The sequence below is a fragment of the Biomphalaria glabrata genome, chromosome 3, assembly GCF_947242115.1.
Source record: "Biomphalaria glabrata chromosome 3, xgBioGlab47.1, whole genome shotgun sequence".
In the NCBI taxonomy this organism is placed as follows: Eukaryota; Metazoa; Mollusca; class Gastropoda; family Planorbidae; genus Biomphalaria; species Biomphalaria glabrata.
In genome coordinates this window covers 16,764,039-16,777,967 of record NC_074713.1, presented here as the reverse complement: position 1 = coordinate 16,777,967, position 13,929 = coordinate 16,764,039, and the positions used below count along the sequence as shown (strand labels likewise).

At 31.8% G+C, this 13,929-nt stretch overlaps 1 protein-coding gene across 1 annotated transcript; it reads right to left on the bottom strand.

The window, feature by feature from the left end:
* Window positions 1-1,851: 1,851 nt before the first annotated feature.
* Window positions 1,852-13,075, bottom strand: LOC106073919 (maltase A1-like). The gene is made up of 10 exons (XM_013234598.2): window positions 12,495-13,075; window positions 9,171-9,353; window positions 8,496-8,629; window positions 8,031-8,150; window positions 6,607-6,785; window positions 5,383-5,569; window positions 4,123-4,302; window positions 3,848-3,961; window positions 3,561-3,659; window positions 1,852-2,269 (listed from the first exon to the last, which is right to left on the bottom strand). Exons 1-10 carry the CDS (start codon window positions 12,946-12,948, stop codon window positions 2,009-2,011), a joined length of 1,911 nt encoding a protein of 636 aa, XP_013090052.2. The 5' UTR covers window positions 12,949-13,075; the 3' UTR covers window positions 1,852-2,008.
* Between the last annotated feature and the right edge of the window lie 854 nt (window positions 13,076-13,929).

Sequence of the window (13,929 nt, the reverse complement as noted above, 5' to 3'; positions counted from 1 at the left end):
ATTGTGAATATTTTAAAGATAGGCCTCAACTCATGTATCTTTGGCCTTCTAGTACACCTCCCCGACCTGTACTCCTCCATGGTTCCAGACATTGAAGCTACATTTTCATATCTTTGAGATCAACCTTTTCTAGACATTCTAAGATATTAAGTTGATCTTATCAGCTTTTTTGTGTCTCCCTTAAAATCGTACAACTTCTGAATCTGATCAGTGTGCTCAGACCGACAATACACTACTTTCAAGAAAAACATTAAGACCTACCTGTTGTATTTAGCTCTCGTGTTTGTAATGTTATAACAGCGCCTTCAGAGCCTACATTTTGTTTGTTAACAGCGCCTTATAAATAAAATTATTATAATTATATGATTATGTCAGGTGTGTTGTCAAACAAGATACAAATGTGCTTACAGCCATACTGACTCATCTTTTAAGTCATTTGCTAAAACATTTATGAACTTTTTAACATGACAGGTGTACTTTCAGTTCTAGGTTTCATCTAGATAACATTTCCATCATCTGTTTATTCAATAAAAACTCGTTATGGTCACAAAATGTCAAATATTCTGCTTTTATAGAAACAGTCCGTGCAGTATATCCATCCATTGTTTTTCATCAATCATAGCAACAACTTCCTTGTCACTTGTATTTGTAGCTGATGCCCTTGTTTTTCAATTTTCCATTCCAGATGACCATTCTTCATACGTCTTTTAATATTCCACACATTAAATTATTTCTATTTCATTTCAATACAATTAGTTGAAAACAGAGGACAACTAAAGAATACAATTTTTTGCTATTAAGTGACTAAATCGGTCCCATTGTGAAGCATCAGAACCACACTTGGCCAAGAAAATCCCCTAAAATATTCAAGTATATCATTCGACTGATGCATTGTAACATTTCCTTCACCCTTGGCTAGAGATTCTTTTGAAATAAAATCATGACCTTCAGAAATCTCAATGGCCAGTTATTTACTTACAATATAATGGTAGTAGCTACTAATTCAATGGATTCGATTATACATCTGAAAGTAAGGTTTCAAGTTTTCCTTGTGATATTAATTATAACATTTTAAACCTTTTGATAGAATAGCAATGAAAATGTTTAGTTGAAATGAAAAAAAAAAAAAAAAAGATAAATCTATTGTGAATAACATGTTGCAATATTTGGCCGGTGTCTTTTTTTTCTTATAAATTGTCAGTTATTCACAAAGTGCATTTTTATACTTGGGTGTCACCCGGTGCGGACTGCAACTCCCTAGTGACGCCACTGAGATTTATTAGCCGCCCAAGAATGGGGAAAAGCCACTATTTGTTTTGTGTGGTATCAGTATGTCCTGCTTAGTTTGTATCTCAAATAAAATAGAAATGCTTTTGAAAATCAAATTCACCATATTTTGTAGCTAGTGATGTTTAAGAGCACTTTTTGTCTTCTCAAAATGAAGAGCTTTGTTTTTAAAATCAATTAAGCAAGTCATTTTTTAAAACAATAAAGAGAGGTTAAGTTAACCTTAAGGAAAACATTTATGTTGAAACATTTATAAATAATTTTGTCATATTACATTATATATACACACAACTTTGTGCATTTCCTTGTGTTTTAGTTACAAAGTTAATAAATAAAAATGTGGTTACAAAAAAGAACACATATTGCGCCTGCCTACACATTAATAGAGCTGATAATACAAACTTTCTTAGTCATCTTGTTCTATAAGATTTAAGCATAGAGAACTTCAGATGTTTGCGTATCTGAATCTGTTATGTAATTAAATTGATGACATTAACTAGAATTTTTTCCAAACCTTAATTAACATCATTATAACAATCAAATAGAAAGAAAAAAAAAGAAGCCTTTTCTTATGCATATAACTGAATAATTGTTTATTTTAATTTATTTCCTAAAGTGCCTAAAATATCAATAAATATACTACTAAATAACTTGGCCTACATAAGACCTTAAAATCTTTCAATTTGTTTAGAATTTTTTTAACCAATTCTTTGAAAACAAGTTAATCTTTACTTGGAAACTCAAAGACAACTATTTCAAAAGGTTCCAGATTTAGTGCAAAGTCAGCAATATTTATCTCTTGATCAATCTCAACATTCCTACTATGAAAGCGAACTTGTCCAATATTTGGGACATCTGCCATTTCAATATTACTTGGAGCTACATGAAGACTTGAATTACCAGTATTAATCAATACCAGAAAGCTAGGAAATCTTTCAGCCTTGCGTGTAAACATCAAAAGATCATCGTTTGGTGCATAAACCTACACAAGAAATTAAACAGAGAAAAATTAGAAAAGGTTAAATAAATTGCAGCTTTATGAGCATTTATGATACTATTTCAAATCATTATCTATTTTTATTCTACACTTGTTTCATATGCGCAGGAACAGTGGAAATAGCCATGAATGTCAAATGAACAAGTTGCAAGCAATTTTTCTCAAGTAACTCCCAGATAAGCCCAGTCTCAATATCTGTTAGGTAGAACACTTAAGTCTAGCGAGTGAAACAGAATATACAAGAAATTTGAAAACGTTTTCTACACCCTACTTTGTGACATCCTGTGGTGTGGTAACTATAAGGAGCCACATATTTATATTATGTTAAAATAATGTTACAAATGACACTAAATGCAGACAAAAAAATGCATGCAAGACAAAAAAGTTTGTATATTTAGATGGGTGAATTTATGTTTGATAGCTTTTACATTTCTGGATACATTTTCTAAATGTACATGTTAGATTTAAACAAAAAAAGTATGCTGTTAGTATCTTCATACTTTTAATAGTATGTTTATTATGACTGTTTGTCTGGATGACTCCAACTGACCTCTGCTGTGAATGACTCCTCAATGTTTTTGATTTGCAAGAATGACCAGTGTGTAATGTGTACATAGAAGGAGGAAGCCCTGTAACTTGTAAGAGGAGGCCCTGTTATAGACTTAAGTACTGTTTGGTCTAATATAAGATTTTGTTGTTGTCATCTATCCACTTTTAGTGGGTAAGTTAATTGTATTCTTTTCTAAGATCTTGGATTGTTGCAATTGTAGAGGATATTGTTTGATTGTTAGAATTTGACTATATCGATTCTTACAATATTGTTGTTTTGAAACCCTGTATATCGTCAAGAAGGTAGAAAGAGTTGGTATGACTCAATACGTGAAGAACTAGAGATTGTAGCGTGAGAAGCATTTGAGGAGTAATTAGTTTCTATGTTCCTATATGCATATTAAAAAAAAGTATAGTTGAACCAAATGTCCAGGGTGAGCCAGTTGTACATTGTTTTTATTGCAATAATTTCACTTTGTATTTATTATATCTGAAGCTTCTGTGTGCATTCTACAATCTGAGTTTGTGCAATTATATAATTCAATATTTTAGAACAGCACTCCAGCACATTGCATAAATGTTGTGTCACTAGATTTACATCTAGAATTACTTAATTTTATATCCACACAACACCAAAATTACAGATTATCAATATAATATCCCATTCAGTTGGGAGGTGAGCTGATCCACATCAGGATAAATTGTTTTTTTGCCTTTTTATTCTTACCTGTGTTTTACCCCAGCGGAATGATTCCCTTTCTCTGAGCTTCAAAAGATTTTTAAACTGTTTCAGAGATGATGAAGTAGTAAAATGAGCAAGTTCACCCTGTAGAATTTTAAACATAAAAGTTCAAAATACTGAATTATGACCTACTTAAATTAGTTAAAGAAGCAACATAAATTAATTCTATTTAACTATTAAAATTGCAAAAATTCATTTTGTGGGGCATTAAGTTTGTTTTTTGTATGAGTGATCTAACGTAAAAAAAACTATCTGTTAATTGAAACACTTACATCTACATTATCCAATTTATATGTTGTACTGACACTATACCATGGTTCTACGGTAGAAAAACCTGCATATTTGTCAGTATTCCATTGCATAGGACTCATGATAACTTCCCTACCCTGAAAATATACACATTTTACTAATTTGTAAGAAATAAAGTGTTTATAAGCAACAAGTTATTTCATAAAATAGGACGAAAAGAGCACAACAGTTTAAAAAAATAATTCAGTAAAAAAATAATTCAGTCTATCTAAATACACACAAATTTTAAAATACATACATTTAAATTTAATGTAGAGTTTTTTTCACCATTTCTTTGACCAATTTCATCACCATAGTAATTTATTGGAGTGCCTTGAATGAGCAACTGTAGAGCATGGGCAACTGTCAAACGTTTTTTGTAATTGCCATCTTTATTGTCCAGTCTGGTTGCAACACGATCACTCTTTTCATTAGTAAGCTGTTAATTTTATAAGATTTTATTTCACATGAGGTTATCAGTAAAACTTTTGAGTCAATGTATTTAGAAGGAAAAAAAAATCCACTACGGTAAACTTCATGATTCCTTTTTGTCTATTTCATTTTAATTTGTTTAATCTTACAATGATCAAATCTTGCAGTTAATTTTTAACACCTATCTGTATCGAGCCAAGTTAGATCAATTTTTTATAATGCATGTCATGTAAGTAACATTAATAATTTTCATATTCTTTTTCTTTCTTATTCAATAGTAATTTAAGTTTTAGTTAAAATTCAATCTATCGAAATTCTAAAGATGTTTGATATTCAACTAGGTGTTGATCAATGGTTTGTTAGAATGTAATTAGGCCTTAGACTTTGAAAAGTAAAGCTAAGGCAGATGATGTAAAGGTCATGTTTCTGTGGCCCCCGGTTAACAAGGTTGTCATGTGGCCAGTATAGTGACTACTACCTTTACTTTTCACCAACTAATGTCAGGTACCCATTAGAGCTGGGACTCAGAAGTGCCCTAAAGATCCAGAAATAAAAAATCCCAGTCTTTACCAGGATTTGAACCCCAGTCCAGAAGCCAAGCGCTTTACACTCAGCCACCACACCTCTCTTAGACTTTGAGCCATATTAATATGATTAACTAAAAAAAATTTTTTAATGAAAAAAAAAAAAGGTTTTAAGATACATCAGTTTAAGTCTAATTTAAAATGTTTTTAAAACTTTTGCTTGCTCATGAACCTTAGTAAAGGCCATCTTTATCTACAGTGCCAAACAAAAAATATAAAGAGGAGTTGCAAAACCAGTGAAATAAAAAAAATAAAGGCTGTTCTATCTCTAATTAATGGAATAATATAACATTCCCATCAGGAATCGGGCATATTCAACCATAAATGTAAATTTATGAAGCAGATTATTTCCTTGCTCTTCCCAAGCATATGAAAAAAAAAAAAATGGAACATCTCAGTTGAAAATTATTTTTAAGCTAATCAGGAAGACATTTTTTTTAAAAAGATTACAAAGCAAGTGCACTTGTCCAGATAAGAACAAAAGTTTGAAATATACAACTTACTTGCAATCCTAACCACTTATCCTTTTCCAAGATGTTCTCAAGCAATTTTTTAACACATTTAGAATTGCATGATAGATCTATGTTTGATAGATCTGGAACGACAATGTGCAGTCTTTTTTTCTCATCATTACCCCAATATTCAAGAGTTTGATTTCTATCTGCCGTCTGAACAAATCCAAACAGAGCCCTTTAAAAAAATTTTAACAAGTAAAATATTAAAATTATTTTTTAAATACTAAGTAATTGTATACATTATTTTAACTCAATCATGTCATTACTATGTAATAGATCTAGAATCACAGTAACAAATGTGTGCAATTGGAAATATTTTTAACAATTGTTTTTCTTTAGCACAATTTCAGATATAACATTATATCAGTGATAGGAACAGACTTTGAAATAAATTTAGGAAAGATGTTAAATCAACCTATCTTAACAGGCCAGCTGTGGTAACCCAAATAAGGAGTCCCTGAAAAATATTTTTTTAATATGTAGAATTTAATTTTGTGGAGTATTTTCTTTAAATAATGCTACGCACTACATCATATGTGCTTTGAATTACTGCAAACCTACACAGAAAATGCAGACAAGGCACAATTATTTGTAAATTTAGAGTGGGAAACTGAAAGCTTTTTATTTGCACTTAGCATCTAGCTTTATATCTGCATGATTTCAATTAAAAAAAAAAACAAAAAAAAAAAACAACACTTGTCACATTCATAACAACTGCTAGGAATTTTTGTGAATCGCAGAATTCTTTATCACACTATTTATAGGAATTGTTTCTGTCAATGATATTAGAAGATTATTCGCCAGTGTTAATTCATTTTCATGGCCTGCTCTGTTTCTTCCTTAATATCGTCTAAATGTTTTTAAAAGTTTTTTTTAAATATATATAGTTGTCACTAAGTAAGAACTTCTCCTATTTCCGAAACAAATAATTAAATCCAAAACATGCCTTTATATATGTATATATATGTATGTATATATATGTGTGTGTATATATATATATATAAATATATATATGTATATATGTATATGTATGTATGTATATATATAAAACAATCTTTATGTATGCATTTCATTCTTTGATGACCCATTTCCACCATTGTATAGATTGCTTAAGACGTCATATATGTGGTCATGGGCACACATATATATTGAGTAATGAGAACGAGAAGAATGGTATTTTAAAATCTGTAACTATTTAACTGTTGTGCTCACCTTTCCCTACCAGGTTTATCAGAATAGTCATCGGCAACCTTGCGCAACTCTTCTAAAAACTGAAGAGTATCTTGAGTATTGCTCTGTCCATTAACATCATTTAAGTCTTCCACCAAATACTCCAAATCATGAATGTAAAAACCACTCACACCAGCCTCAAACCAATATTTCATAATGTTCTGTTATACAGAGGGTTATAATGCATCAGTAAAGAACATTAATTATGTATCAATTATGTATAGTATACACAGATAATTATTTTGCTGTATTTTTTTACTCTATAAAGATCTGAACTAGACTAGTGCAACTCTAAAAGCAAATATTTATGATCAGCAGTTGAGCAGGATACAAATGATCCAGAAAAAGTGTCTGCAGAGAAAAGAAAAATACATACAATACTACTTTGCCAACAGAAACAGACGACCTTTACATCATCTGCCCTATAGATCGCAAGGTCTGAAAGGGGAACTTTTAACCTTTTGTTTTCTGTGGTATTTTACGTCTTGAGAGACGATCTTTTCCCTTTGCAACTTCTTGTGTGACTAAAGAGGCCAATCCTTGCTACACAGCTGCGATCGCAGGTTGGGCATATGTGATCACCAAGCGCCATTGCATTTTCACCCTTCTTTCTGCTTCAGCTGTGTATGGCATCTGCAATATGAGACCCTTCCTTTATGCTCTCTCTCCATGTGGATCTATCCAGTGCTACTTTTTTCCAGCTGCTAGTGTCGATTTTAAAGAGCTTTATGTCGCGTTTGCATACATCCGTATAACGTAAAAGCGGGAAACCAGCAGCTCTCTTGCCTTCTATTAGATCGCCATACAGAATGTCTTGTGGAAGTCGAACTACTGGCATTCTACGAACGTGGCCAAGCCAGCCAAGACGTCTGCTGCTGTTGTTTTACTACTTTGCTAAATAAGCATCAACAATATCCTTGTCAAGCATAAATAAATGATCTAGCTATATTTAAGGTGTTTGTCACTATAAGCAAATCATTAAAACAAGAATATGTATAGTATATTTTAAAACAATATGCCAGCAAATCACTCATCAAAATATAAGGTTTTATAGTTATCTATTGTTAACTTCAAACTTTAAAGCGACAAAGTGCAAAGTATAAATTCAATTTATACTACCATATCAGTTATGTACAATTTCTTTCCCTTGTTCAATACCAAACAAAATAATTAATTATCAATAGTTAAGTAATAAGTTAATTTTTTTTTTATTCTTGTGTTGTCAGGTTAAAGAAAAAATTGTGAAAAATTTCAGCTTGATCCAAAATTGGGCGTGGGAGAAATGTGCACAAGCTTTTTACCAGACAGGACAGAGTGAGTTGATACAAGCTTTGTTAAAAACGCACACAGGTAGTAAAAAAAAAAAAAGAGCATTGAGAACATCAAAAAATCTTTTCATAATTTACCTTAATTTCATCTACAACTGCTGGATTTTTCAAATTCAAATCTGGATGGCTTGCTGAGAACTGATGCAAGTATTCAATAATGCCTTCCTTAGCCCAAAGTGAATTGTTTTTTTCATCTTTCTGTAATCATCAAATTTCAAGTTCAAGAAAACAAATATTTACTCTAAGTTCTTGTAACAAGATAAGTCCTCTTTAAATCCTTAACAATAAAAAAAAAATATTTAAAAAAATTACAAAATATACAATTTCCATCTACATACTATCAGTAAATTTTAATACAGAAAAAGTGTCCAAAACACTCCATTTCTGTGGTTGGCATTAGACACTAAGGTAATGACACTTCTGAACCAAACAAAATTAGCTATAAACATCCACTTTTCACAAGAGGGGATACAAAAGAACAAACAAAAGTCTAAATTTATAAAATACTGGATTGTAATGCAATAGGAGTTGAGTTAAACTTACCCAATTTAATGATTCCTGAGTCTTATTGCTAATGTAGTAGTCTTTGTAAGGAGCTTCACCTTTCAAGAATTTCTCAAACCACTCATGTTTCTTACTTGAATGATTAGGAATAAGATCCAAAATAATCTTCTTGCCTGAAAATAAGAAAAACTATAATGTTCTTTGCTCATTCTTATGTTTTCATTGTCATCCTTTAAAGCTTAAAATTAGCTTTCTTGTAAATTAAATCAAGTTCCTTATGTAAAGAGATGACATGGAAGCAGATCTGCTACAGGGTTAGGGCGTGGAGACGAAAGGCCCAGGAGATATCTGAATGGAAGGATGTGTTGAAGCAGACCAGAGCCCTTCATGGGCTGTAGCGCCACTGGGATGGATGGACTTGTGTAAGGAGACAACATAAGGAGCTTAATTTTTTCATTTTGATTTGGCTTTATCACTGTTCTCTAGAAAATTATAAAAAAATGGAATAATCTTATAACTGAAGACAAACAAAGATTACTTTTTTTAATAAAAAAAAATATTTTTTTTTTCATGTAAGCCCAATGTTCTTTATATATAATATATATATATATATTCAAACACACAAGTTTATATGTAAAAATATTGAAGTGACTAGCTTTATGGAAGTACTTCTAGTTAAGAATCAGAAATTTTTTTATCAATCTCAACACAAACCTTCTTTTCTCATTTTCTTTATCCAATTAATGAAATCAGCTTTATTAACATTCATTTTTTCACTGAGCTCTTTATGGTCAATAATACCATTTTCTCCATCATTATCACTTTTAAAGATAGAACTTATCCAAATTGCTTTAGCACCAAGTGTGTCAGTTATGTAGTTCAACTTTTCTAACATTCCTGCAAAAAGTAAAATCAAGCTGAAGTGATCAATTTTCTAACACTTGTACATAAATCTAAAAATATTAAGTTTTGTACAATTAAAACTTTTGGAAATTGATATTTTGTGGCATAATGTGACAAGTGTGATGACTAGGAATAGAATGCCAACCTGTTGTGATTTGACAGAGTTAAGGATCACCACAAATAAACTTATCTAAATAGTATCATAAGAATCTAGACTTTTGACTAGATCTTCTAAAACATAATAGGAAGAGTGAGAATACTTTCAAATTTCTCAAATTTGAAAAAGTATTGCCACCATCAAACTATAAATTTTACTGTTAGTATACATATATATATACTAAAATAAAGGCACATTCCTCGTCCCGTATGCTAGGACAAATTTGTACAAATACTCCTTCTTCCCTAGTGCTATTAGAGCATGGAATGGGTTGCCTGAGCTATCCAGGAAAACCAGTGACTTGCAGAATTTAAGTCATTGGTTAATATGCATGACTAAATGCATGACGCGTAGGACGTAATCATCTTCTTTTTTGAAGTAACGTCTGTATTATATAAGATAAGATAAATAACCTTGTCCTTTGTCAAAACAATGTACAAATTTATATAAAAGTTGTGTATGTTTACAAATGTGTGTTAAGTTACATGTTTGTTAATGAAAAAAAAATTATTTTTTTTAAAAGCTAATATGTTTAGTCATAGTATGCAAAAAGGATATATATATATTTAAAAACAAAAAATAAAAGGCAGTTTAAAACAAATTGGTACTAATGTTATCATTTCTAGTATGCACAGTTATTTACAAACAAATACAAAGTGAAACAATGTTAGAAAAAAAATTGATAGATGGCTAAAAAAAACAATGCAGACCTTTAAATTAAGACAATTACTGATCACCAGACACTATTTATCTAAAGGCCTTGGTTTGAAACCTAGCGACAATAAGGTATAGTATAGTGGAGAGGAGAAGACTAGTTATGACTCCTTCCCTGCAACAGAGGCAATTTTTTCCCTTCTACAGGTCATCATCATCAAACTCCATTAGAGTGAGGGCTTGAGAGGCTCAAATCCTCTCTTGCAAAAGCCCTGCGTAGTGCATAAATGTCGCCATACAGATTGAGAATTTTGGGTTTCCCAGACCTGTCAAGACGGAGATCAGCAAGTCTGGGGCAGTCAAACAGAATATGAGGCAGGGTTTCCTCTTCTTCCCCGCAGCGGGGGCACCGTGAATCAAAATTTGGCCATAGCCGCGAGAAATATGAGCCAACAGGACAGTGGCCTGTCCTGCACTGTGCTATAATAGCTTGCTCAGGCCTGGACAGCCTCCACCACGGGGAAGTGCGGTCAGGGCGCCTCATTCGCTCCCAGACTCCACAGGCTTTTTGGGACTTATCCCACCCTTCTACAGGTAAAACTGTGACCTTGATGTGACCTCAATTTCAAGCTGAGAAGGGAGAAAAAAAGCGCCCACCGGTTAGATGTAGATTCTGTACATCTAGATTGTCAAGCAAAAAAATTATTTGAATGAAGCATTAGGCTTTATAGCGCTTACTAAATTCTAAGACTAATCTATAATCTAGATCTAGCTGATTCTAGATATACAAAGAAACAAAGACCTATGCCTATAGTTATAGATCTATATTATATATATTCTATTTGAATTCAGTATTTTCATTTCGCACTATTAATGAAAATAATGAAGATTTCTATTGTGGGAATTTAGACTTGGCAAAACAGAAAATCATCAATGCGGAACATGAGCTAATTAAATGATTTTGTTGGACGGTTCCCATGGTTCCGCATAATGCAGGATGGTAGAATGTCTGAAATAACCATCAAAATAAAGAAGCATCAAATTGATAAAAATATGGTGAAATATCAAGGTCATGGGATACTAAACTTGACTAAAGGCTCTAAATTATATTAGTCTTAAGTCTAAAAGGAGGGGGTTGTTCTGTATATCACTATACTATATCATAGTATATGGATATATGAAAAAAATAGATATGTGAAAATTCGTAAAACCGGAAAATAAAAAAATGGCGTCAAATTTTGAGATCCGTTTTTATTACTTTCTGTTCATAGTTCCTTGATTAAAATCGATTACGATTTTAAATTCATTGAAATTGTTGCTAAAAGAGGTGAGTATGGACACATTTTATATTGAGGAACATTTTTTTCATGTGGACTTAAAAAAAGTGTATTTTCTTACTTTTTGTTTAACTTGAAAGTATATATTATATGTATTTTTCTTTTTACTGATACTCATTTCAGGTAACATTTTGGAAGTTGATTTTTTTTTTACTAATAGAAAATATATCAGGCCATATTTCTGCCAAGTTTTATCACAATACCTTTATTTCTTCAATTGTTATCGATTATATTTATAATGTTGAAACATAAATTTGCAGTGATCCCTATGGGATTTTTTATTTTTTACTAAACTATTTTAAGACTAAAATCTTGCCTAGGCTAGTAGATATAGCAATTATGCATACTATAGGTCTAAAAAGCTTTTAAAGAGTTTATTTTATATTTTCTTTTTATAATTTTAAAGTGCATTTGAAAAAAATTGTTTTAGACGATTTTTTAAATATTTTGTTATTTTCTGCTATCACAAAGCCACCATTTTGTCCACATCTAGAGCCAATAATTGCTTATTTCATCAATATTTACATTCTAAACAAGTGAAGTTCATAAATATAAATAAAATCAGATTTGTGAGCTAGAAATTTACTACGAATACTAGATCTACTATTAAATTTCTTATAATGTCTTATTTAATAAGTAGATCTATCTTCTACGAAACTCAAATCCAACTATTTGAGGGGGGGGGGGGGCGCGAGATGCTCTCATCTGACATCTCACTTGCTCCATGTCAACAATGTTAGGTCAAAACGACACAAAAAAATTGATAACTTTCTAACTGTTATACAGTCATAATTTATACACCATTGGAAAGTTTTTTCAAGTATTTTAATGATGTACTAACGAAAAATTTGTTTTTTCAACTTGATAAATTTTTTATTTCACATCCTGGACAATCCTGGTCATCCCTAATTAAAAAAATGTAAAATAAATCTATAGGAGGCAGCTTTACTTTAGTCTAGAGTCTAGATTCTAGGTAAATCAACATACCTGGGTGGTCACCTACACCATCACCATTTGAATCTTTAAATGACTTGGCCAAAACTTTGTAAACAGTTTCAGTGTTGTACCATTTCTGGTCGGGTCTTGGTGGGCAGCGAGGCGCCACTACAATAATTGTTATGGCCGTCACAAGCATAGCGATCCATCCAACCCAAAATAAGATGAACAAGATCCATCGCAGTCTAACCCAAAATGGATCATTGGCATACCTTAGAACTTCATCTTTTCCTAAGCCAGTAAAAGACACTTCACCATCAGAAGATGCAGGAGTTCTATCTCCAACAACTGTTGTTTTGTATTCGTCGACGTCGGGAATATCGCCTGCACCGCCATTTTTAATAAGATGAGCACTGGATTCGTCAGCATCTATGTCTACTCTGGTAGAATCATCGTTTAGTGGAGATTTTTCCTCAGATTTTAACACTTCTCCTGGCTCAGTCATTTTAGTTTGATCTAATTTTGTCACAATTACGCCCTGGACATTGGTCTCATAGACTCGTCTCTAGACCTCTATATTCTGATGCAATAGGTTTGCAAGGAAAATGTATTATCCTCTTACTTTATTCTGTGATCCGGGTTCACAGAGCTTGTTGTAGAAAAAAAACACAGAAAAACTTATCATTGGTGGAACATGATTGTCACGTGATAGTTTTGTGTGCGTGTGTTTTAATTCCTGTATTGTTTGTCAAGTGTTGAAAAATTCCGTTGTCTTGTTGCCACTGCATGTCCTGGGTCTCCACAAGAAAGGGTCCTCCTTAATAAAAATACAAGCATTTTTTTTTAAATTATATATCATATATTTGTAAACGTACCGTTATTTCTCTTACACTGACTTACACCCAATCTCGGATCAAGTTGAAATTTTGCGCAATATTTCTTGTTCCTGACAAAACAAGAATCAATATATAAAAAAAAAACACAGTTAATTAACTACTAGTAATTAGTTATTTTGTATGGTATCGAACAATGGAAAGAAATCGTACTTGACAGATGTGATGGTATAGATTGAATTAGTCCCTATGAGAAGGCTTGAGCCCTAAGCTGAGTGAACACGTTTTTTTTATTAATGCACTCAAAAAGCGATTACGATAACATTCACACAGCTAACCCCTTCTCCCCCCCCCCTTTTTTTTTTCCTAACTGGTGCAGACAAGTGATAAGATCATAGGACATCGAGAAAGTTAAAAGCATGAAATTGCGCTAAACAACAACAATTTGTAAAAATATATCTTAGTCGCACAGATTTATTATTGTTAATATAGATCTATTACAGATTTAGTTACATGACTGATCCAAACTAATTTATACAATTACACTTAATCTAAGCTTTTTTTTTTTTTTAAAGTTTTTTAAAATACTTTTTGTTTACCTATAATAGGCCTACTGGTACTTTAAATCTTACGGTTGGCAAAACTATATCATG

What these genes read in the sequence shown, in the direction of transcription:
- LOC106073919 (XM_013234598.2), bottom strand. Translation starts at nt 12,948, where the DNA reads ATGACTGAGCCAGGAGAAGTGTTAAAATCTGAGGAAAAATCTCCACTA. An exon ending in GATAAACCTGGTAGGGAAAG is followed by an intron (nt 5,570 to 6,606) that starts GTGAGCACAACA and finishes ATTTTTTTAAAG; the next exon opens with GGCTCTGTTTGGATTTGTTC. An exon ending in TCCGCTGGGGTAAAACACAG is followed by an intron (nt 2,270 to 3,560) that starts GTAAGAATAAAA and finishes TTTCTTGTGTAG; the next exon opens with GTTTATGCACCAAACGATGA.